This window comes from Eutrigla gurnardus, assembly GCF_963514095.1.
Source record: "Eutrigla gurnardus genome assembly, chromosome: 10".
In the NCBI taxonomy this organism is placed as follows: Eukaryota; Metazoa; Chordata; class Actinopteri; order Perciformes; family Triglidae; genus Eutrigla; species Eutrigla gurnardus.
Window position 1 is genome coordinate 303,191 of NC_139924.1, and position 23,128 is coordinate 326,318.

Genomic DNA, 23,128 nt, shown 5'->3' on the forward strand with positions numbered 1-23,128 from the left:
TAGATCCTGATATGAAATGTGTATCCGGATATAAGACACTGACACGGACTGATTGCTGCAGGCAGATCGAGGACGATAAACTCGATGGGATCCGGTATGAGGAGGACGGAGATCGGGAACATGTCGGCTTTTATTTTGAAGATGCCAAACGGAAGTGGTTAATCTAATTGTTTCATGATTACGGTGGGGTGGCTTCCGGAGGAGACTGAGAGCATCAAAGACCTGCAGCAGCTGGACCGACACATCTGGACCAGAACAGACCGGAGACCTGCGGCACAGACAGACAGGCAGACAGAGAGGTGGACACATAGACAGGTGGACAGGTAGACAGACAGGTGTGTCCGTTTCCAGGCCAGTGCGGTGCTCCCTGCCGTGCCGGGCCGTTCCCGGCTCGATGGGGGACAGCATGGCGGAGACCCGGGTCATCTACCACCTGGAGGACCAGGAGACCCCCTATCTGATCCGGATCAGCGTGCCCGCGCAGCGCGTGACATTGGCGGACTTTAAGCAGGTCCTCAACAAACCCAACGTCAAATTCTTCTTCAAGTCCGTGGACGACGACTTCGGGTGAGTCACGTGATCGATATTGATCAGGATTATGCTGAAACGTTACGTCACTATTATTATTATTATTATTATTATTATTATTATTATTATTATTATTATTATTATTTGTCACTATTATTATTATGCTCCCGAATATCAATAATGATAGCTTTTAAAACACAAGTACACAATAAATCCTATTTTAAATGTATTTTGTATGTATGTTTGATATGGCAGAACTACAAATGAACTTTCTGAAGAAGTGCAGTGTGAGTGCTGCATACATTTTTTGAAAAAGTGGAAATTATTTTGATTAGAATTAATGTCATTGAAAATATGAGTGCACTTGTGAACTTAAACTTTAAGACAGTTAGTTACCATGGTAACCTTCTCTGTGAACCTGACCGACTTGCTGGCAGGTTTACTTTGACAAACCCTGAGAGTCTGTCTCCTCCCTTTTACTGATTCTGAACCAGCTGTCGAAAAATGGGGGGTCCTTTCCTTGTTGACTACTTAATCAAAGGCTACCATTGTTACTCACAATCCATCACATATCTGAAAATTATTCTCCAGCCTTATGGGCAGTTTCGAATACCTGAATGGAAGTCAAATGTTAATCTTCTAAACAGGATATTTAAGGACATCTATGCATGTTGAAGCAACATTCTGTTGAGGGTTAAAGCTACTACAAGTTGAAATAGCCACTGATATTTACTTTGTTTGATATGTGAAATATAATTGAAATGATATTTACATTAACATTTAGGGCATTTAGCAGACAATTTTGTCCAAAGCGACTTACAATAACTACATTTGTCAATTTCATATTCCCTAGGCTTCCTGTTTGCACAATAATCATAAACTTAATTTTCAGCTGCAGCCACGTTCTTTTTGCGCCCATGAAATTGAACCGAGATTTCAGTCGTGCACAACAGGAGTGTAACGCCGGTCACCTACGCATTAGACAGCATTGCTAAGCATTACATCACTCTGCTACACTGCGGAGCTGAAAAGAGAATATTATTAACTTTTCTATTTCATTCAGGCTAAAACATTGACTCGGGCAGCAGTTGCTGCCCAGACCAACTGTCTCTAATGGCGTGAAATAGTAGGACCTTGTTTTCTCCCCAGTTGCCATGGTGACTCCTAGTATCGGAGCTCCATTGATGATTGATGACTCAGAGTTGATTCAGAACAGCTGTTCTGGAACCGAAATCTCATCTCAGTCAACTTTGTCTACTCAGAGTTCAGGGTTCATGGAACCGATGATCTGACAGTAAGCTCCTGGTCCTGGTCTGGGTTCAATATTTTGTAGAGATTTTTTTTTTAGGTTGTTGTGAAGCTGCAAAATTTACGTAAACTGACTTCAGACCTGAAGACAATCACAAAGTCCTTTCACCGACAGGAAGTCAGCCATGTTGAATTTTTTGCATTCATTTTCATTTTACGGACATACGGAAGAAGTTGTATAATACATCTGTGATGCTAATAAAACACCCATTTCTAATGGGTGAAGCCTTGGCCTAGAAGAGAGGTCATCTGGTGGTCCCCAACCTTCACCGGGTGTTTCAACCCTTATCCACAACACCCTCCAGTTGGCGGGTCAGCAGTGACTGGCCAGGTCACTGCCCCTCTCCTCCAGGCTTCTAGCTTGTGTCCTCTCTCTTGTGCCAGAGCCAACAGGAGGCTCTTTCAGACGCTTCCCCCAGCCTACGAACAGCTTCTTTCCTCAAGTGGCCTTTCAGACCAACCTTTGTTCATATATTCCACACCGATTGAGCTGGGAATCCTCAACATCCAACTTCCACTGTCATCAGCCATGTTATCCACCCCTGGTATTTGCCTTTTTTTTCTCTCTGCAGCTTCCTGAGAGCCCTCCTCCCACGGCACCGTCAACTCCACCAGGATGATCTTCTTCCCCTCTGGGGACCACATGATGATGTCGGATCTTGGTGGTGGACAGTACCTCTGGGAAGTTGAGTTTCCTGCCGAGGTCAACCTCCATTTCCCATCTCTGGGCAGGAGATTCTGCCTGGCTTAGCTGTGGATGATAGGTCTTTGGCCTCTTTCACAAAGGCGATGGTGCTCAGCAGTGGTTTTGCTTTGGCTGGTTGCTTTTTCCTTCTCGCTTGTACCAGGATGTCTGCGAGCTCTACCAACACCTTGTCATGGCGCCACCTGCATCTCCCCTGAGTCAATGCCGTCTTGCACCCTGACAGAATGTGCGCCATTGTTCCTTTGCCACCACACAACCTGCACATCTGGTCATCCCTTATCCCCCACCTGTGCAAATTGACTGGGGTCGGCAAGGTGTCATACACTGCCCGGAGTAGAAAGGATATCCGGAAGTGCTCCAGCCGCCACAGTTCACTCCATGTGATGGTTCTCTTGGGGAGGTTCCACCTCGTCCAGGCGCTTTGGGTTGCGAGTTCGATGGATTTTGCTCTTCTCCCTTCTTCCTCAAGGTTTCGGACTTGCCCCTGGATCATGGTTCTCTTTTCCCTAGGGGTGGACTTTGACCACTGCTGGAAATGTGCTGTTCCTAGACCCTGTCTTCCGGTGCAAGGGTTTCCAATTATGTCTTTGGTCCTAAGAGTACATTCTGCCTGGTTAATTGCTGTGTTGGTGGCCCACTTGCAGCCAGATCTTGTTCTTACTCCTGCTTCCCTGGTGAGTTGGTCTTGAGAGTCCATATATGTCAGGGACAGTCTGCACTTGGCGACTTTGAATTCCTCCACCACTGATGACAGGGGAAGCTGGAGTTGGCCCGCCCTTATGTAGAGCCCAGGGATGTAAAACTCGGGGGTATTCCCAACCATCTACGAAGGTGCTTGTTGAACTTCCTCTCCATTTCTTCAACAGCCGATATGGGCACCTCATCTACGGTGAGAAGCCACAAAAGTCTCGGGAGCAGACCGTGTTGGTAGATCCAGCACTTGAATTTCCCAGGCAGGCCAGACTTGTCAGTCTGCTTTATCCACTCTTCAACTTGTTTTCCGGTGTTGGAGATGCTGTTCTTGTCTGACAGGGAATCACCATACCACTTTCCAAGGCATTTTATTGGGTTTCCCTGGATGTTAGGGATCACTACCCCTGAACAAGTAGCTTGAATCTTCCAGTTGTTTTCCCCTTTTGGATCACCAGGCTCCTTGATTTCTTGGGCTTGAAGACCATCTTTGCCCAGGTGGCCATACGATCCAGTTCTGCCAGGACCCATCTTGCCAGTTGGTGTTATCACGGTAAGATCATCCATGAATGCCCTAATGGCTGTTTACATCCTTGCATGCTTGACTACCTCTTGAACTTCTCTACATGATGGACACTCTGTGCTGAGGGATGTGGTAGGTGGGTCGATCTTAGTAAGCCCATGATTTCCTTCTAGGGCGTTGCCTCTTGAAGGGTCACTGAATGTCTCCTCAACAGACTGCTCCACCTCCTCTTTGGAACGTTCTCTCTCTTGTGCCAGAGCCAATAGGAGGCTCTTTCAGATGCTTCTCCCAGCCTACGAACAGCTGCTTTCCTCAAGTGGCCTCTCAGACCAACCTTTGTTAATATATTCCACACCGATTCCTGGCAGTCTTGGACAAGTTGCTGGTATTTGCCTTTTTTTCTCTCTGCAGCTTCCTGACAGCCCTCCTCCCACAGCACCGCCAACTCCACCAGGATGATCTTCTTCCCCTCTGGGGACCACAAGATGATGTCAGGTCTTAGAGTGGTGGACAGTACCGCCTCTGGGAAGTTGAGTTTCCTGCCGAGGTCAACCTCCATTTCCCATCTCTGGGCTGCTTGCAGGAGATTCTGCCTGGCTTGGCTGTGGATGATAGGTCTTTGGCCCTCTTTCACATAACCATAGAGCAAAAAACATGTTTTAATACCGTTTATCAGTGGTTCTCAATGTATTAGCCTAACTCAGAGTGTACAAATAGAACCTATTAACCCAACAGTAAGATACAGTGTTGCCAGGTGTACGATAATTATCGTATTTGTACGATAATTTTGCCCTCTGTACGATGTACGATCAATAATCCCAAAAAAGACCAGAAATACGTTAATTTCACCATTCCGTGAATGTGTGGTTGTAATCAGCCTGTCGCAACTGTCTGTCTGAGTTTTTTTGTGAATCTGAAGGCATCTGTTTCACGATTGGCTGGAAATTCCAGCCAATCGTGCTTTTCTAAATGTGAGCTACGAGTGACGTGTATGCGTTTGCCTCAGAACAACGGCCATGATTGGCTGAATAGTCCGCTGCGCCCGCCCCATGAGTGAGAAAAAAAAAAAAAAAAAAATTAAGAAGAAGCAGAGCCAGTCTGGAAGAAGAAGCACTGAAAATGAGTGAACATGTTAGACGCTATTCAACACTAGAGTGACTACAGCGCATCAATAGACTTGTTATTTTGGTTATGACGGGTGTACGATAATTTCCCTCAAAATACGATAATTTTATGTCTCTGGTACGATAATCCTACATTTCTCACCTGGCAACACTGGTAAGATATAAGACACAGTGTGGCTCATTTTGTATACGTTTACTTTGGGATTCTGTATAAAAAATAAAGTAATTAAATACTAAACAGATGTGCAACATGTTGCAAGAAACATTTAAATAAAAATAAAAAACAAAAGCTATGTAATGTTATTTTAAAATTAGGGCCGGGACTCGATTAAAAAAATTTATCTAATTAATTAGAGGCTTTGTAATTAATTAATCGAAAGCGGGCTCCGCTACTTGCCTATTCGCGGCGCTTCCGTGGCCGGTGTGAACCAGGCGTAATCGGTCCGCCTGAAACTCATCCAGTGAGAAACGTTCCGCGGTGCAAAAATAAGTGCGATTAAAATGCGTACATTTTTTTTGTTAAAGTCCTGGCCCTATTTAAAATGTAAAGATTTCTTGTTTCTCGCTTCTCTTCCCAGCTCAAAGAACTTAAGAGCTTTGTGCTCGTGATGATTTCTCTCTCATTCTGACCATAGACAGTAGGTTACCACCAAAGAGTAGACTATACAGCACATCCAAGCTCCACCCCCTCGCTGCCTCTGAAAGCTTTACTAATCCATCAAGGTGGCGTTTGTCAAGCTAAACTCAACAGCTAGATAAATATGAACTATGAAATCCGTCTTCATTTCTTCCAGATTCTGTTTTTATTTTCCCAAGTTCTGTGATTTCTGTTGTATTTTTTCTTAATTCTGTGTTTCAAAATTTAAGAGCATTCTTTCTATCAAATGTCTAATTATGTGGTTGATGACTAAAAATGAAATACATTAAAATATGATATGAATGAATTGTATAGAAGAAACATTCTAGAAGTTCTAATTCCTTGTCATTCATTCCTTGAGACACGTGCATAAAATATGTAAATGTATGTGCAATCATTAATGGAGAAGTGACAATATACCACCCACTTTTTCGAATAACATCTTTGGACCCCCCCGACTTTCACCGCGTCTAAAGTCAGCGCATCTGTGGATCCACTCACTGCTATTTAAGTTTCACTTCCAGCTGTTAATCAGTTCATTTCTGAACGTTTCTGATATGAGATTCTGTTTGTAGCTGCTGTTGGGGTTGTAGCAGGAGCAGATTTGGTTATCAACAGTTAACTATCAATATCAATATGATTATCGGTATTAATAATTATATTTCATATATTATCATGATATAATCATGAATAAACGGGGCACCACCCTGGGATCAGGGAAAAGATAACCTAAAACTGTATTCAGTCTCAATATAAAGGTTTTATACTCACATGCCAATCATCGTGATCATTGGCATGGAAGCATAAAACAATCTAACAATTAAGAAGGGCGTGAAATTCAAGCACTAGCCTTCACAACCTGCTGTTATCCAGTGACATATACACAACAAGCACAAGAGACCGCTAGTTATAACATAATAAGATTTATTAAAATCAGTAATAATGATCACAATCAATAACACTGCAATTAACAAAGCCTTATTTACCTAACTACCTAACACACAAAGCTAAGCTTAAACAAAGGGAGAGACACACGTGGAGTGTGTGTGTGCGTATGTGTGTGCGTGCGTGTGCATGTGCGTGTGTGTGCGTGCGTGTGCGTGCGTGCGTGTCGAGAGAGAGAGAGAGAGAGAGGGAGAGATGGCTATGGGCGGCCACCAGATGGAACTATTCCTTGCAGCGTTCAGGGGCGGAGCCACTGGCGTCCGATGGAGTAGCGAGAGAGAGAGAGAGAGAGAGAGAGATAGCCGTATGTAGCCACCAGATGTAGCTATGTCCCTAGCGTCCGCCGGGAACAGCTGGCTTAGGACACGTGTGTGCGGCGTGTATGTGTGTGTGTGTTAGTGGGACACAAACAAAGAGAGAGAAAATGCGCGAGCGATATTCTGAGGCCCAGAAGCCGTGCCGCTATCACACGGGCTGCGTGAATGAACTGGCGTTTATTCCGCGAGACCGGTCTTTTAACTGATAGTAGAGGCTTTCTGAGCTCACGAATATGGCGGAGGTTAGTCGGAAACACTGTTACAGAAATCAACCCAGCTGCGTGGGTACACGATCAGCATTCACATACAGCAGCACATGAACAAACGGACTCGGCGGTCCGCGATCAGAACTTAAAACACATTAACAAGAATTACAAGCATGTCCTACACTATCGAATCTCTGCTTCTGCCCAGACAAATAGCCTCTACTTTTGTCGATGTGAGATGCGTCGATGTGAGGGTTTCGTCCCGTGCGGCGATGGCGTTCCTTGACGCCGGCAACGGACGGTAGTTCGTGGGGTGCTCGTTCAGCGCCGGATCCAATTGGTTGAAGAAAACCGTTAGTAATTCTTCCTTCTGCAGGGAACGATGAATTTAGGCGATTTAGTCAGCTGATTTCAGACAAAGACGGGTCGAGTTATCCGTTCTGCTGGCAGCTGGGACGAAGAAAGTTTTTCTTCTTACCGCGGGGAACGGGAGAGTCGCGCTGTCGCGGTGGTCTCCTCGGGATCCAAAATGATAAACAAAAGAAAAATAAAACGAGTAGAGAAAAAGAGGGGTAAAACAGTCTGTTGCTCGTCCAGCGAGTTTGGGGAAAGACTGCGGCCTAGGACAAAGGGAAACGCTGCAGACGTAATCTTCACCTCCTGGCGTAACGCAAGTTACTTTGGAGAGAGAAAGTTTTTCTGGTGGCCGCGGGATTTATAGCTCACGGCTGGTCCGGGGGACCCCCTGGAGTCCCATGCAGTTGCCAGCCAATGGGGCACCAGTTGTGACGTCAGATCTCGCGACCAGGTGGAGGTGACACTAAAATGGTGGTTTGTAGTTTTTTATCTCCCTTGTCCCATTGTCTGGCCGCATTGTGTAGGCTTTGTAGGCCGCATTGTGTAGTCCTAACGGTTAGGTCCCAACAGTCCCCCTTTTGGTCTGAAGGTTGAGGTGTGGGACGCAACCTTCAGAACCGTCCATGTATTCCTTGAAACACGTGGAAGTCCAAACAGTCTGTATATTCCATGGAAAAGAGGTTAAACAGTCATTCAGGTTAAAGTCCATAACTTGATGGAGGCATTGTCTGGACAGAGATTGAGGCAAAGTCTGGGCAGAGACTTCTAACTATCTAACCTATATTAAACATCACTAAGGCACAATTTATACAAACATCAGCATTATCATTTCATTCGGGAAATTTCAAACAGGACCCATTCCTATTATGAAAAACAGAACGAAGACGGAAGGAAAGCGAGGAAAAGGAAAAGGGGTTAGTGGTCGCTAGGCTTACTCCGGGTGGAGGTTGGAGTTAGCCTGTGGGATGTGTGTGGTATCTCTCCAGAACCTAACATTTAGTATGGCTTTAGCCTATGCGTATCCTGTTTCCCTATGATAGATAGATTGAGGATGAATCTTATGCCCAGGTTCCTGGGCTCTACTGAGATCGGGATTGCATTGCCAAGACCATAAACCAAACGCACTTATGAAGGTTGCAACACAGTTGTAATAGCGGATTGGAGGATTTTCGTGACCAGGCATCTAAGGCATGTAAGGTGTTATTGAGCAGGCTGGAGTGTAAGTTGACAGTGGCTACGATTCCCTGAGGGGGTGTTGCCTAACTTCTGCAGTTGTTGTCACTGTGAGAAGGGTTTGATGTTTAGGTGTTAGTGCATGCGGTTACCCTGCTGTGGCCATGGTGAGTCTTCTCCTGGGTGAGAGGGAGACTGCCTCCCCCTTTCGGGTGCGGCAACTGCGATCTCTAAGAGGTGTGACAGGTTTGTAGGGCTTGATCTGATTCGCATGAACCCACTTGTGTGTGGCTGGGTGCCTTGGTTGTGAGACCCTGATGCGGTAAGCCACTGGTGATAGCTGTAGAAGAAATTGTGTTACCTTACATTTCTTATTTGGTTTTGGTATAATGTTCCTTTCTCTCTAAACATCAAATGTCCTGCTGAGCTGTTTTCCATTGTGTTAACCCTTGCCGTCTTGATGAAAAGACTCCTTGATCTTTCCCTCTTCCTGAATGGTCTCTGTCTCAAATACATTGATCAAGGCCCGATGAGTGACCCCTGTAGTGACATCGTCTAGCTCTCCCGAGAACAGTCACACCTTGTAGATATCAACAGATGTCTCTTCCTCTGCAGAGAGACATGTGTTGATTCAATGCAAATCCACTCATGACGCCTTCCCTTTTGTTCTCTGGCATGTTCTGTATAAATCCAACTCGGCCAAGCCATTCGACAGACTGGATCTTCATAGACACACTGTGAATTTCTTTTCTCCACTGTCAGTGATTAAATCATTTGAACCAGCTACAGAATTGGACCTGAAGAGTTTTCTTCCACATAGCTTACCGACGATCTTGAAGGTTCGACTCCTCATGAGGATGTCGTCCACATAGATGAGGTTACCGCGTGCAGCCGCGCCACTCATCGCCTTGTGGAGTAAAATGTTGAACTCGGCGGGGGAGTTAGAATACCCAAAAGGGCAGCAATTCCAGGTATACTGGCGGTTGCCAAAGGAGAAGGCAAGCTTATATTGGTCTGTTGGATCAACTTTCATTGTCCAGAAACCATTAGCGATGTCTACCGTTGAGAAGAAGCGGGCTCTCTTGACTTTAGCTAGCTCCTGATCCAGGTGAATCATGGGCCAGCGGGAGAGAGGAACCTGTTTGTTCAGTGGCCGGTAGTCGATGGTGAGACGCCATTTCCCAGTGGGTTTCAAGACCGGCCAGATTGGAGAATTATATGTTGAGTTGCATTCCCGGATGATTTGCTTCTCCAGCAATTTGTCCAGGATGTCTAGGATAGACTCGTATGCGGCTAACGGGATCCTGTACTGGCGTACGAAGGTCGGTGGTGCATTCGGATCAGTGGGGATGCGGACCGTGTGAAGTTGGGTCTCCCCACAGTCCTGCGAGTCTCGGGAGAAGATCGGCTGGAAGTCGTGGAACAACTTCCGTAGCGCGTCTCTCTGGTCCTCGGTAGTGAGGGCATCTGCTTTGGCAAGCTGTTGGGTTATCTCAGACTCAAAGCCCAAATAGGGTTCCTCAGGTGGTTGGTGTGTCTCACCTGAGGTCGCTTCGGGCGATTGAGTCGTTAATGCGTAGACGACCAGATCACCCCCTTTCCCCAATGCTGTGCCACAAATGGCTTCACCGTGAAGGGTTTCACGACGGGCCATGGTGATCATTGCGGTTGGGAATGTGAAAAGGACATCGTCTAAGTTTTCGACCAGGATGTAGGTCGAACGATTGTTCAACTCAAGCAGGGGTGTGCCGCAGACGGTAAGGTTAAGTTCCCAGAAATGGGGTAAGGGCTGGAAGAATGCTTGGGAGCCAGGCATCTTCTGTCCCTTAAGGATGGCGAGCCGGATGGGGACACCTGCGGTCCTGGCAGGGACCATCATGTCAACTTCGCTGGCAACCTGACATGCCTCTGGGATGGTTTGGCCTGATGTCAGGTGTTCAAGTTCAATGGGCAGGGGCTCGCTCTTAGCATTAGCCTGGGACCAAAGAATCTAATTGACCGTGTCCAGTTTGGTGCCAAGTCTGACCAGAATATCAGCACCTAAAAGGAATGGTGGATGTAGTTTGGGCACTACGCTTATGAAATGGTCAACCTGTTTCTTCCCAATACGGATCGAGAGGGCACACACTCCCACCACCTTAAGGTGAATCTGCGGTGATTCTGCAGAAAGGAGGTGGTGGTTGAGAGGCGCGAAAACTGGGAGAGGTTGATGCTGGCACAGATGGTGGTACAGATCTTGACTGACGGCTGTCTTCTCTGACCAAAGCCCCAGGATCGCTTCTGGGACATGGGTGTCATTGAGATGCACACCGCCAACCAGATGAGGGCTGTAAAGTGCTGGGTTTCGGTTCTCCAGCGGACACAGGAAGGATCCGTGGTGTCGGAAAGCACTCAAGTCGCCGGCTTGGAGTTGTGGGCTCGCAAGCGGTGCATTTCGAGCAGAGCCAGGATTAGGCTCTGGAAAAGGCATCCGCATTGGTAGAGGGTCTCTGGACTCTTGGATGACAGCGACTCGTTCGTCGGAGGCCATCAGGCCACCTGAGGGGTGGAGCGTTTTTGGCGTCCCGACCTGAGCCCAGATGCGCCCCTGATGGCAGTCGATAAGCGGTGCCAGCCGGTCCAGGAGATCCTGACCAATGAGAAGTGGTTCGGTGTCAATGGCACAAATGTGGATGGGGTGCACAAGAGTGACTCCCTGAAACGTGAGGTCCACCCACGCATGTTCTGTGATGGGTGACCTGTCCTGCGTGTAGCTGGTGATGCTAACGTGGCAGGGCTCAATTTGAATTGGTTTACCTAGGGAGAGCATGGTTTGGGTCACCTCCGCAAAGGTGCGTTGGCACATTAGACTGATCTCAGAGCCTGAGTCGAGTAGGGCGAGAATGTTGACACACCCCCCTACCACCACCGAGGTATAAATGCGTCTAGCGTGGCCTTTGCGAACAAGATCTCCTAGGAAAGTCAAGAAAGGGGGTTGCGACGGGTCGATGGCCTTGGTTGCCGAGTCTGATTTTGGTTCCCCCGCCCATCCTACCAAGCAAACCTTGGCGGTGGAAGTGGGAACGGCCCGGCCTAGTCATGTAGGCGGAGGCTTCGTGTCCGGGTTCCTGCCGGGCTTTTGTGGGGAGCTTGGTGCCGGCTGTGACCATTGGGCCGGGTTGAGCCGCAACCCTATCGCTTTTGTCAGCTTGTCGACCAGGTCGTCCATATCCTTTTCTTTCATTCGGGAGTTTGTCGTCCCGGAATTATACTTACCCTCTTGTTTGCGTTCAAACTGGACCTTATTCCTGGGGTTATTTTCGTTCCTGGGTTTTGTGTGATTCCAGGAGCGTGCGTTCCGCTCACCCCCTTGGTTCTGTCGCCATCGTTGCTGGTTAGGTTCCCGGTGTGTCTGTTGTACTGGTCTGGGACTTACCCTTGGCTGAGGCACTTCATCTCCCTCCAGCCCTAGGCCTGTGTGTTCCGCGGTTTGGATCCCCAGGACTCTGGCGTCCTCCCCGGGTGACCTTGTGGGTCGCATCCGGGTTTCCCATGACATCTGTGCGAAATTACGAACCTCTTGCATGGTGAGTCGGTATGTCCTGCAGTGCATGGTGACATCGTAGCGCACACTTTCGTGTAGGTTATGCAGGAAGAGGGCCTTGAAGGCAGGCTCTTCCTCCACTCCTGGGGAGTTACGGCCCTGAGCATAGGCGGCCCTGAAGCGCCTATAGTACTCCCTGGGTGGTTCCTGCTTCCTGTGTAGAACAGCGAGGGCGCCGAGCGTGGCGGAGGCGGGGTCCCTGTACCGGCTATACTCCTCCTTGAGTGCTTCACAAAGTCTGGAGTATCGGTCCCGGTTTCTGGGTGCGAGTGTTTCTATGAAACTGTGGACATGTCTGGTAGTGGTCTTCCAGATTAGCTTGAGCTTCTCGCGTGAGGAGGCATGGGGTAGGTCACGCAGACAGTGGCCTATCTCTTTGAGATAGCCATCAATATCCGACTCTTTTCTCCCTGCGCATGGGACGGTGTGCGTCCGTGGGGGGCGCGGTTTCAAGGTCCGACAGGTCAGGCATATCCGTGTCTGGGGGTGTACCTACCTGGGCAGCCTGAGTTTCCTCACGCTGGAGTTCTCTCTCCTCCTCCCTGCATGGCCTGCGGAGGGCTTCCTCCCTCTCCACCTTCAGTTCGGCCACTTCCTGTCGCAGGGAGGTGGTCGCATGACCCAGTCGATTGATTAACTCCTCATCCTCAGCTTTCTGCAGTTGTGCTCTGCGCTGAGACAGGAGGAAGATTCGACCCACCACGTCAGCGATTGTGCGTTGTGGTTTCCCTGCCGGGTGATTAACATAATCAACAAGCTCCTGCAGTTGATCATTGCATGCCACTACATCGTAGTGCTCAAGGTTTTCCCTGACCTCAAGGGACAGGTGGAGGAGACCAGCGACTGCATCCTGCAGGTCTGCGTCGACTGATACCTGGGGAGTCTCAGCTCCTTGTTCTTTCGGGCCGTAGTTGCTCATTTTACCTCTAGTAAAAGGCAGAACCCGGTGGCTTCACTTGTTTGGTTTTAACAGCGAAAAAGAATGTATGTTGTTATGCTGATGTGGGTGCACAGGTGAGCGGCGTCGACCTGTGACTTACAATGGAAATGTTAATACACTTCTACAGTCTGTGGACTGTTAGTGAGGTGTCTCTAGCACCTCTGGTGAGTGACAACAGTGTTATAACGCGTCTTAGTATCCCTAACCCTGTGTTTGTTAGTATTGTTGTTAAACAATAAATGGCTAATCACAACATGCATACCCTCAACTGTACTTGCTTGGCAAATAGTAATGGGGAACAAACAAATCGATCCTTGAAAATCGATTTCTAAACAATCATATTCATAATAATAATATTTACTATTATTATTATTACTATACCTCTCAGGTTATTGTGCATACATCTCTGGATAAAGCTGGTTTAAGAAGGCCTCACACGGGGCACCAATTATGTTGGGGTTGTAGCAGGAGCAGATTTGGTTATCAACAGTTAACTATCAATATCAATATGATTATCGGTATTAATAATTATATTTAATATATTATCATGATATAATCATGAATAAACGGGGCACCACCCTGGGATCAGGGAAAAGATAACCTAAAACTGTATTCAGTCTCAATATAAAGGTTTTATACTCACATGCCAATCATCGTGATCATTGGCATGGAAGCATAAAACAATCTAACAATTAAGAAGGGCGTGAAATTCAAGCACTAGCCTTCACAACCTGCTGTTATCCAGTGACATATACACAACAAGCACAAGAGACCGCTAGTTATAACATAATAAGATTTATTAAAATCAGTAATAATGATCACAATCAATAACACTGCAATTAACAAAGCCTTATTACCTAACTACCTAACACACAAAGCTAAGCTTAAACAAAGGGAGAGACACACGTGGAGTGTGTGTGTGCGTATGTGTGTGCGTGCGTGTGCGTGTGTGTGCGTGTGTGTGCGTGCGTGCGTGTCGAGAGAGAGAGAGAGAGAGAGAGAGGGAGAGATGGCTATGGGCGGCCACCAGATGGAACTATTCCTCGCAGCGTTCAGGGGCGGAGCCACTGGCGTCCGATGGAGTAGCGAGAGAGAGAGAGAGAGAGAGATAGCCGTATGTAGCCACCAGATGTAGCTATGTCCCTAGCGTCCGCCGGGAACAGCTGGCTTAGGACACGTGTGTGCGGCGTGTATGTGTGTGTGTGTTAGCGGGACACAAACAAAGAGAGAGAAAATGCGCGAGCGATATTCTGAGGCCCAGAAGCCGTGCCGCTATCACACGGGCTCGCGTGAATGAACTGGCGTTTATTCCGCGAGACTTTTAACTGATAGTAGAGGCTTTCTGAGCTCACAAATATGGCGGAGGTTAGTCGGAAACACTGTTACAGAAATCAACCCAGCTGCGTGGGTACACGATCAGCATTCACATACAGCAGCACATGAACAAACGGACTCGGCGGTCCGCGATCAGAACTTAAAACACATTAACAAGAATTACAAGCATGTCCTACACTATCGAATCTCTGCTTCTGCCCAGACAAATAGCCTCTACTTTTGTCGATGTGAGATGCGTCGATGTGAGGGTTTCGTCCCGTGCGGCGATGGCGTTCCTTGACGCCGGCAACGGACGGTAGTTCGTGGGGCGCTCGTTCAGCGCCGGATCCAATTGGTTGAAGAAAACTGTTAGTAATTCTTCCTTCTGCAGGCAACGATGAATTTAGGCGATTTAGTCAGCTGATTTCAGAAAAAGACGGGTCGAGTTATCCGTTCTGCTGGCAGCTGGGACGAAGAAAGTTTTTCTTCTTACCGCGGGGAACGGGAGAGTCGCGCTGTCGCGGTGGTCTCCTCGGGATCCAAAATGATAAACAAAAGAAAAATAAAACGAGTAGAGAAAAAGAGGGGTAAAACAGTCTGTTGCTCGTCCAGCGAGTTTGGGGAAAGACTGCGGCCTAGGACAAAGGGAAACGCTGCAGACGTAATCTTCACCTCCTGGCGTAACGCAAGTTACTTTGGAGAGAGAAAGTTTTTCTGGTGGCCGCGGGATTTATAGCTCACGGCTGGTCCGGGGGACCCCCTGGAGTCCCATGCAGTTGCCAGCCAATGGGGCACCAGTTGTGACGTCAGATCTCGCGACCAGGTGGAGGTGACACTAAAATGGTGGTTTGTAGTTTTTTATCTCCCTTGTCCCATTGTCTGGCCGCATTGTGTAGGCTTTGTAGGCCGCATTGTGTAATCCTAACGGTTAGGTCCCAACACTGCTCATTCTTACGTTGACAACACCCAGAGAAAAGTCACATCTTCGACATGACTATCGATCTGTGTGTGTGTGTGCGTGTGTGTGTGTGTGTGTGTGTGTGTGTGTGTGTGTAACAGACAGAGAGGAGAGACGCTGGATAAAGCGGTGTGCCGTTAACTACACTAAAACACAGTAGAGACTCTTGGCTACGTGTTTTTTGTTTTCTTTCAGCTTAGGTACGGTGACAATCACTTATTAAGTTGGAGAAAATCCTGATGCTCTTTGCCCTAGATAACAGATAACAGATTAGATTTGTTTTGTTGCTGGATGGAAACTTCAGCGTGAGAAATCGGGGGTGTGGCGTTAGAGCGTGTGAAGCCAATCAAATCATCTAGGACACTCAAACGTCCAACAAAGGATGAGGGCCAATTCATCTCTGCTTGCAGCTTTCATTTATTTTTCTTTTGGTGGCTTTTCCTTGGTGTCGACTGAGGCTGGTAACTGTTTACAGATAAATGTAATATGTGGTGGAAATCAGTTTATGATCACCTGATGAGAAATAAGAATACAACTCCTAACAGCGCTTTTAGGAATTTATTCTATAAAGAGTCCAAAACAGGCTAGCAGTCACTACAGACAGACTGTAAACAGACAAAGTCTAATAAGTCAAAGCCCTCGCAAACAGGGTGTCCAAGCGGACCGCATCACCGACATACAGCTTCAGAGCAAACTATCTGGCCAGATAGGGGCAGACTCCTTAAGAGTCTGACCAATTCTTCAGTCTTGAGAAGGGCTTTTTATACAGTTGTTTGTGATGTGTCATCAGAGAAGCATTGTTCCGTTGTTTGTGTAGACGGAGAACTTTGTCCAGAATGTGGTGTTTGAACCACTCATCAGTGTCCATAGATCCATATTGACTTGCTAGCTGTGCTGGTGTCACAAGATGCATTTCACAACTCATGTAACACATGACATGACATAAGTGCAGAATACAGGTAACCTCATGACACTTGGAATAGTATGAGTTAAAACTACTCAAACTACTAATTATACTATAATGAACTACTAAATGAAAATTCCCATCACATTTCTCCCTTTTTGTCATTCTCTGACAAACACAAAAGACAGTTGAACAGCTAAGCATACAACTTCATTTAGTACACAAAGACTTTAAGAGCGAGACATCAATGATGGAAACTCACAGTGATTTAAAACATCACATCATAATAACTCTTAGTCCTTGAGAGCTTTTGCTGTCCTTCTAACTCATAGAAGACACATGATTTCATTCCTTACAAACAATCCTCATCTTTGTCATCCTTAGCTTTGTTTGCAGAAGTCTTCTCATCCTCTACATTCATCTTCTCCTTTTCTGTGGGCTCCTTCAGTGAAGACTCTCCATCATCTGAACTCTTATTGATAAATGAATGTCCACCAGATCCGGAGGGACGGTTTGTAGTGTAAGAAGGTGATGGAGCTCGGTTTGTGCTTCACCATGCGTAGGAGATCCAGGACTTTCAGCCCGAAATCAAGAACAGTTGCGAGGATAGTGAGTAGAGGACTGGAGTCCAGATTGAGAATAGGGCACAGACCCTTTGCTTCATGAACCTGTGGACTTGGTTCCACGGGTGCTCTGCTGAGAATGAGTGTCCAGGCTCCTGCAAGCACACAGCTTCCCGCTTGTGAACGTCTTCATCCAGTTCCCTCAGTGAGCTTCAGGGAGACAATGATTCCCTCTGTCTGGTCTTTGGAGAACTCGCTCATTCAGGGCTTGTTGTAACGTGGACTTTGAAAAAGCATCCTAGGGTCCAGGGTGTGTCGGAGGGGGAGGAGTTTGCACTCAGAGCCCCCTCTATGTCTAGATTAAGGTGGTCTAGTTTCCCTATCAGCTGGTTCATTGACTCCGACCAGGAAGACTTGACCTGCGGAGGCTCCTTCTTACTGCTGGTCTCCTCCTCCATGTCAAAACCATACCTCCTGGTCGTGCGATTGATTTCTGTACTCACAGTATCTCTCCTCCTGTTTGTCTTTGCCTGTGTTCCTTTGTCTGCCATTGACAAGATATTCTCCACTCTGAGGCAGCTCTGGGAACACATCATCGTCGTCACCATCTTTGTGGATGATTTTGTTGTTGTGGAGGACTTTTCCAAAGGCTCTGCAATGTTGGAGGAGTTGCGTGCTGTAATTCACAGATGAGGAAAAGTGCCATTACTAGTTAGTGATAGTAACACACATGCTTCTTCTCTCAAACTCCAACCATGCAACCTGAAAGGGTGCCATGGCTTCATTGTTGGACAGAGAACGTCTCCTACGTCACCACAACTGTCACACCTTCTTGACGTGTATTGAAGCTCGGAGTGCGGGCAGGACCCAATCTGCACTCCTCCCCTCGCACCGGGGTGTTAGGTTGTGGTGATGCGATTGACTACTCACTGTCGGTGGTGACACAGCTGTCACTTGTTGGAGCTTGGCATGCTACTGGTGGAGGAAGGTGTTATTTCATCCTTGCCTCTTAGTCTGACCAGTGAGAGGATCTCCCTTCGGACTTGGAATGTGTTTGCATTGAATGCACCTTTGTGGTCAGGAGAACTTGGAAGGGATCCGTGTAGTGTCTTTGCTTCCAGGGTTTTCTCTTGTGATTTTTGATGATCACCCAGTCTTCAGGTGATGCTGGAATGCACTAGGTGGTGATGGAAGTGCAGCTTTCACCTGTGCATGAAGGCCATTTCCAACAACGTTGTATGATATCCAAGCCATCTTTTAGCAGATTGATGAGATGTTTTCTCCATCAATCCATCGTCTACCACTTATCCTGGATTCAGGATCATGGCGGGCTGGAGTCGATCCAGGCTGATATTGGGCGAAGGGTACACTTGGACAGGTCGCCAGTCTATCACAGGGCTGACATGTAGAGACACACAACCATTCACACTCACATTCACACCTACGGGACATTTAGAGTCATCAATGAACCTATCCCCATCCATGTCTTTGGACTGTGGGAGGAAGCTGAGCATGCAAAATATGGGAAACAGCAAGTGTTACGTCTGAGTAGGGTTTTGGTGTATGTGGCTAAACCCATTTAATTTATGCAAACGGTTGAACCGCATTTGTCCTTACAACAAGTTCTGCAAAATTAAAAACATCAGAAACCTATGCCGACGGCATCACATTTCAGTGGAGGTGGGAGGGGGAGATGCCTGCGCCGTACCTTGTGTTTATTTACGTCAACGTTTTTAAGATGCGTTACTAGACAAGCTGAGTTTAGCTGAGAACGTCGATCCGAGGCAGATAAAAATCCGGTAGTTGCTCGTACAAGGCCGTCGTTGTACACAGCAACACGTATATGATGCACGGCAAATTTAAGCTAATCGTAGTTCCGACACTCATTGAATACATCACACAGCCTGCGGTGCCGTGTTCGTCTTTCTCTTTTTACAAGAGGGGAGGAGTCACTGACACAGCAGAACATTCATCTGTCCAATAGAAATGCTTCAAACAACTTTTCTGGTTCTTTCTGTACTTCATACCATACTTTCTCAACATCTCTGTCTATCCCTACGTTTACGTGCGAGGTGCAGTGTAATGACTGCTCCTGCATCCACTATGTATCACATGCTTCTCTTTCTGTCTCTTTTCTCTTCTCTGACTCACATTTCCACATCCCAAATGCCCCCCAGTCTGCTCTGAATGGCACAATCTTTCTCTGCTTTCTCTTGGACAGAGTTGTGTATTGAGCTGCACAAGTTATCTCCATTTTCCTCAGTTGAACCTTCAACTGTCTTAATTGATTATTACTTACACCGCAAAGCAAAGTTATTTATAAACGGTACGATCGCAGCATATTTTCACTCTCCTTTCTGTGCAGTTGGCACAAAACTGATGTCATGTAACAGTCCTTCTGGTCTATCAACTGAGTGAACGATATGTCTAGTCTAGACAGGCCAAAAGTCGGGGCCTGAGATAAAGAAGTCAAAGTTTAAGTCGTCAAAACTTTTAAGCTTCAAGAGTCCAAGTCAGTTTGTCATGCGCGCTAAGAGTTTTACCTCTTTCCAAGTCATTTTGGGATCCACTACCTACAGTATGACGTCATCAATTGTTTTCAGCATGGATTGAATTGCTGCAATACATTTGGGAGGGAGGAATTTGCCCCTCTTGTGATCACATGTCCCAAATAGATTACTTCTTTTACAATTTGGAGTTTTTTTCAGGCTAGCCTTGTGTCTAAAATTTTAAGTAGCACTACTGACTAGGAAAATTGGTGTGCACACACATGGAACAATAATGCCTAATTTTAATAAAGGTTCCAATATAATTTTTATACCATTGATGGCTTCTTGTTTGAGTGGGTATTGTTTAAGGCACGACCTATAATAAAATTTGGGGTGCACTATCAATAGTGCGGCGCCTTTCATGAGTCCCACATCATATTTATGAGTGGCCCATAGTGAAGGAGGAACCTGGGACAGCGCAGCGTTTTCTATCCACTGGTATCAGTAATACAAATCCGTGCTGTTCATGTACCTCCAAGAGCTCTGCTGTTCTTTACAGTACTGTTCTCGTTCCTGCGGTTTTCAACACTTTACCGCTAGCGCTATAATGGGATCCCTTGAAGCAACCGGTCTGAAATCTATAAGGCCAAGACAACGCTGCAACCACGGCTCCCCGTTTCATTCTTCGCGCTTGTCTCCCCTTACAACAACGGTTCCCATCCCTAGTTATCTGTCTCATTATTACCCGCTGTGCACGTCAATGAATTACCAGGATTCACCGGCGTATACTAACAAAGGTTTAACTATGACACGTCTGTCAACAACTCTCAATGGTTGTGAGAAATACGTATTCAACATTCTTTCGCTCTGACTCTGTAGGCTGTTTTAGACAATTTAAAATTTCTCACCGCGTTTTCTGTTGTCCTTTCAACTGGATTGGATCGGCAATCGGGGCTCCACTGGAGGGCAGCTTCTCACCCCTTGGGGAGGAATACGGCCTCCTGTCCATCCGACGGAGTCCAGATTACACGTCCAATCCCATCCTCGTCGCCAAGTTTGTGGTGGAAATCAGTTTATGATCACCTGATGAGAAATAAGAATACAACTCCTAACAGCGCTTTTAGTAATTTATTCTATAAAGAGTCCAAAACAGGCTAGCAGTCGCTACAGACAGACTGTAAACAGACAAAGTCTAATAAGTCAAAGCCCTCGCAAACAGGGTGTCCAAGCGGACCGCATCACCGACATACAGCTTCAGAGCAAACTATCTGGCCAGATAGGGGCAGACTCCTTAAGAGTCTGACCAATTCTTCAGTCTTGAGAAGGGCTTTTTGTACAGTTGTTTGTGATGTGTCATCAGAGAAGCATTGTTCCGTTGTTTGTGTAGACGGAGAACTTTGTCCAGAATGTGGTGTTTGAACCACTCATCAGTGTCCATAGACCCATATTGACTTGCCAGCTGTGCTGGTGTCACAAGATGCATTTCACAACTCATGTAACACATGACATGACATAAGTGCAGAATACAGGTAACCTCATGACACTTGGAATAGTATGAGTTAAAACTACTCAAACTACTAATTATACTATAATGAACTACTAAATGAAAAGTTCCCATCACATAATATAAAATAATTTCTTTAATTTCTCAGCTGCATTTGTGTTTAGAAATGTAAAAAAATATATTTTAGATTTTTTAAGTGTTCTATAATTATATATTGGATGTAGGGTTGTCCCGATCACGTTTTTTTGCTCCCGATCCGATCCCGATCGTTTGAGTTTGAGTATCTGCCGATCCCGATATTTCCAGATCCGATCACTGTTTTTTTCTCCCGATACAATTCCGATCATTCCCGATAATATTTCCCGATCATATACATTTTGGCAATGCATTAAGAAAAAAAAAAGAATAATACTCAATTAAATTGTCCCAACTTTTTTTTTATTGTCCAACATGGGCATCTTTTCACTGCTTTGGATCAAAACAATAAAGCTTATCAGCACTGTGCCATAAAATATATAAACAATAAACATGCAAACTAAAACACAGTGCAGAATAGTGCAATAACAAAAATAAATCTTCAAAAGAGGTAGTTTACCTTCTTACTAGGTTTAAAAGTTGAATGACATTCAGTCAAAAACTCACAATCACAAACAATAGGAATAAAAAAGTTTGGCTTAGCCTTAGTGCAGCAGCTTAATGCAACATGAACAAATATAAATTTCACAGTTCAAACATGAGAAGTAAACATGGGATATAAAATCGCAAGGCACTTTTTTAAATCAAGGGACGGTTTCTAACTCTTCTTAGTTACTATTCGTCTCCATTCTCACTCTCACTCTCAACCTCATATTCAGGCAAAATAAAGTGGAGATTTTTCTTTAGGAAAATCAGCATCTCTACTCCGTCAGCTGAGAGCCGGTTCCTTTTTTCATCAAGGACATTGGAAACAGCACTAAAGAGTCTCTCACTGTCCACTGAGGTGCAGGGGGCACAGAGAAACTTGGCTGCAACATCAGCCAGTGGGGGGAACCTTGAAGCATTCTGTTTCCAGTATTGCAGAGGATTGCTTTTCCTATTGCTGGTTTGCTCCAAGAGATAGGTCTGTACCTGGACTTCAGCTGATGTACTCACAGACCGGGCCTCTAGTGGATTCTCCTCCAAGATCTGGTCCAAGATGCTGCCCAGGCTGCTGCTTCCTTCTTGGCGTTTCTTCTTGCTCGTAGGCTCTGCTACTGCTGCCTCTGGTTCTTCACTAGCAGTGGCTGCTCTCTCCTCCATCTTCGTTACCTCCTGGATGAGCTTATCCTTGGCAATGCTCAGGTTGTCAGACTGGGTGATGTATCTAAAAATAGATAAATGTAACAATTACCACAACAGTCAGACAAATTTCCTTACATCTATAACAAAAATATAACCATTAACACCACAACAGACCTACATTTAACCTAATAGGAATTGTCTTCTTGAATAATGAATTATTGCATTCAGTAGTACAGTCGTTTACAGTACTTGCCTGTCTTTGTATCTTGGATCCACCAGAGTGGCGATGCTGTACAGTGGCTCCTCCTCTATAACAGCAAAGCGGGTCTCCACTGCGTTCAGGAGCGTGCTCTTCATTGTTTTGACCCCCTGGTCAGTGGTGTTCTCCTGAGACAGCAGACGTCTGAGGGCTGTTTGAATGAATGAAATGAATGGATGGTTTAAGTAAAATAATTAATTATATTAAAATAAAAATGTTCAGCGAGTGCAACTAATAATTATAATAAATACAAAATAACCTGTTATTGCCGGGATGACATCAGCTGCAGATGCAGTGGCCATGCTCACATCTTTTGTGAGTTCTTCAAATGGAACCAACACCTCAGCTGTCTTCTCCATCAGGGTCCACTGGGCGGCTGTCAGTGTGGCTGGGAGGTTATAGGAACCTGCATAAACCAACAGTGCCCGCTTTTGCTCCAGGATGCTCTGCAACATATAGAGGCTGCTGTTCCATCTCACTTGCACATCCTGCTGTAGACGCTTGACGTCCATCTTCAGCTCACGCTGGATATCTTCCAGACGGGAGTAGGCCAACGGGGAATGTTTGAAATGGCCAATAATCTTTCTCGCGGTGGCCAGAGTGTCCACGACGCTGCGCTGAGACAGTAGACCCTCGTGCACTGCAAGCTGGAGTGTGTGTGCGAGACAGCCCACACTCTTTACCTCCATATCAGCCATGGCTTTCTTCATATTCCGCGCGTTGTCCCGCACAATCACATGGACCCTTGACTTATCTATCCCCCAACTGTTAAGCATCCCCTCGATCGCCTCTCCAATCCGTCTGCCGTGTGAGACCCTCTGAAATCCTGAGTGTGCAAGG

The 23,128-nt window shown here is 46.3% G+C and overlaps 1 protein-coding gene across 1 annotated transcript in view; it reads left to right on the forward strand.

The window, feature by feature from the left end:
* The first annotated feature begins 251 nt into the window (after nt 1-251).
* The window catches only part of dvl3b (dishevelled segment polarity protein 3b), a 74,146-nt gene continuing 51,269 nt past the window's right edge, over nt 252-23,128 (forward strand). The window contains exon 1 of the mRNA XM_084019954.1: nt 252-567. Coding sequence (XP_083876080.1) covers nt 395-567 — 173 coding nt within the window. The 5' untranslated portion in view covers nt 252-394. The remainder of the gene's footprint in view (nt 568-23,128) is intronic.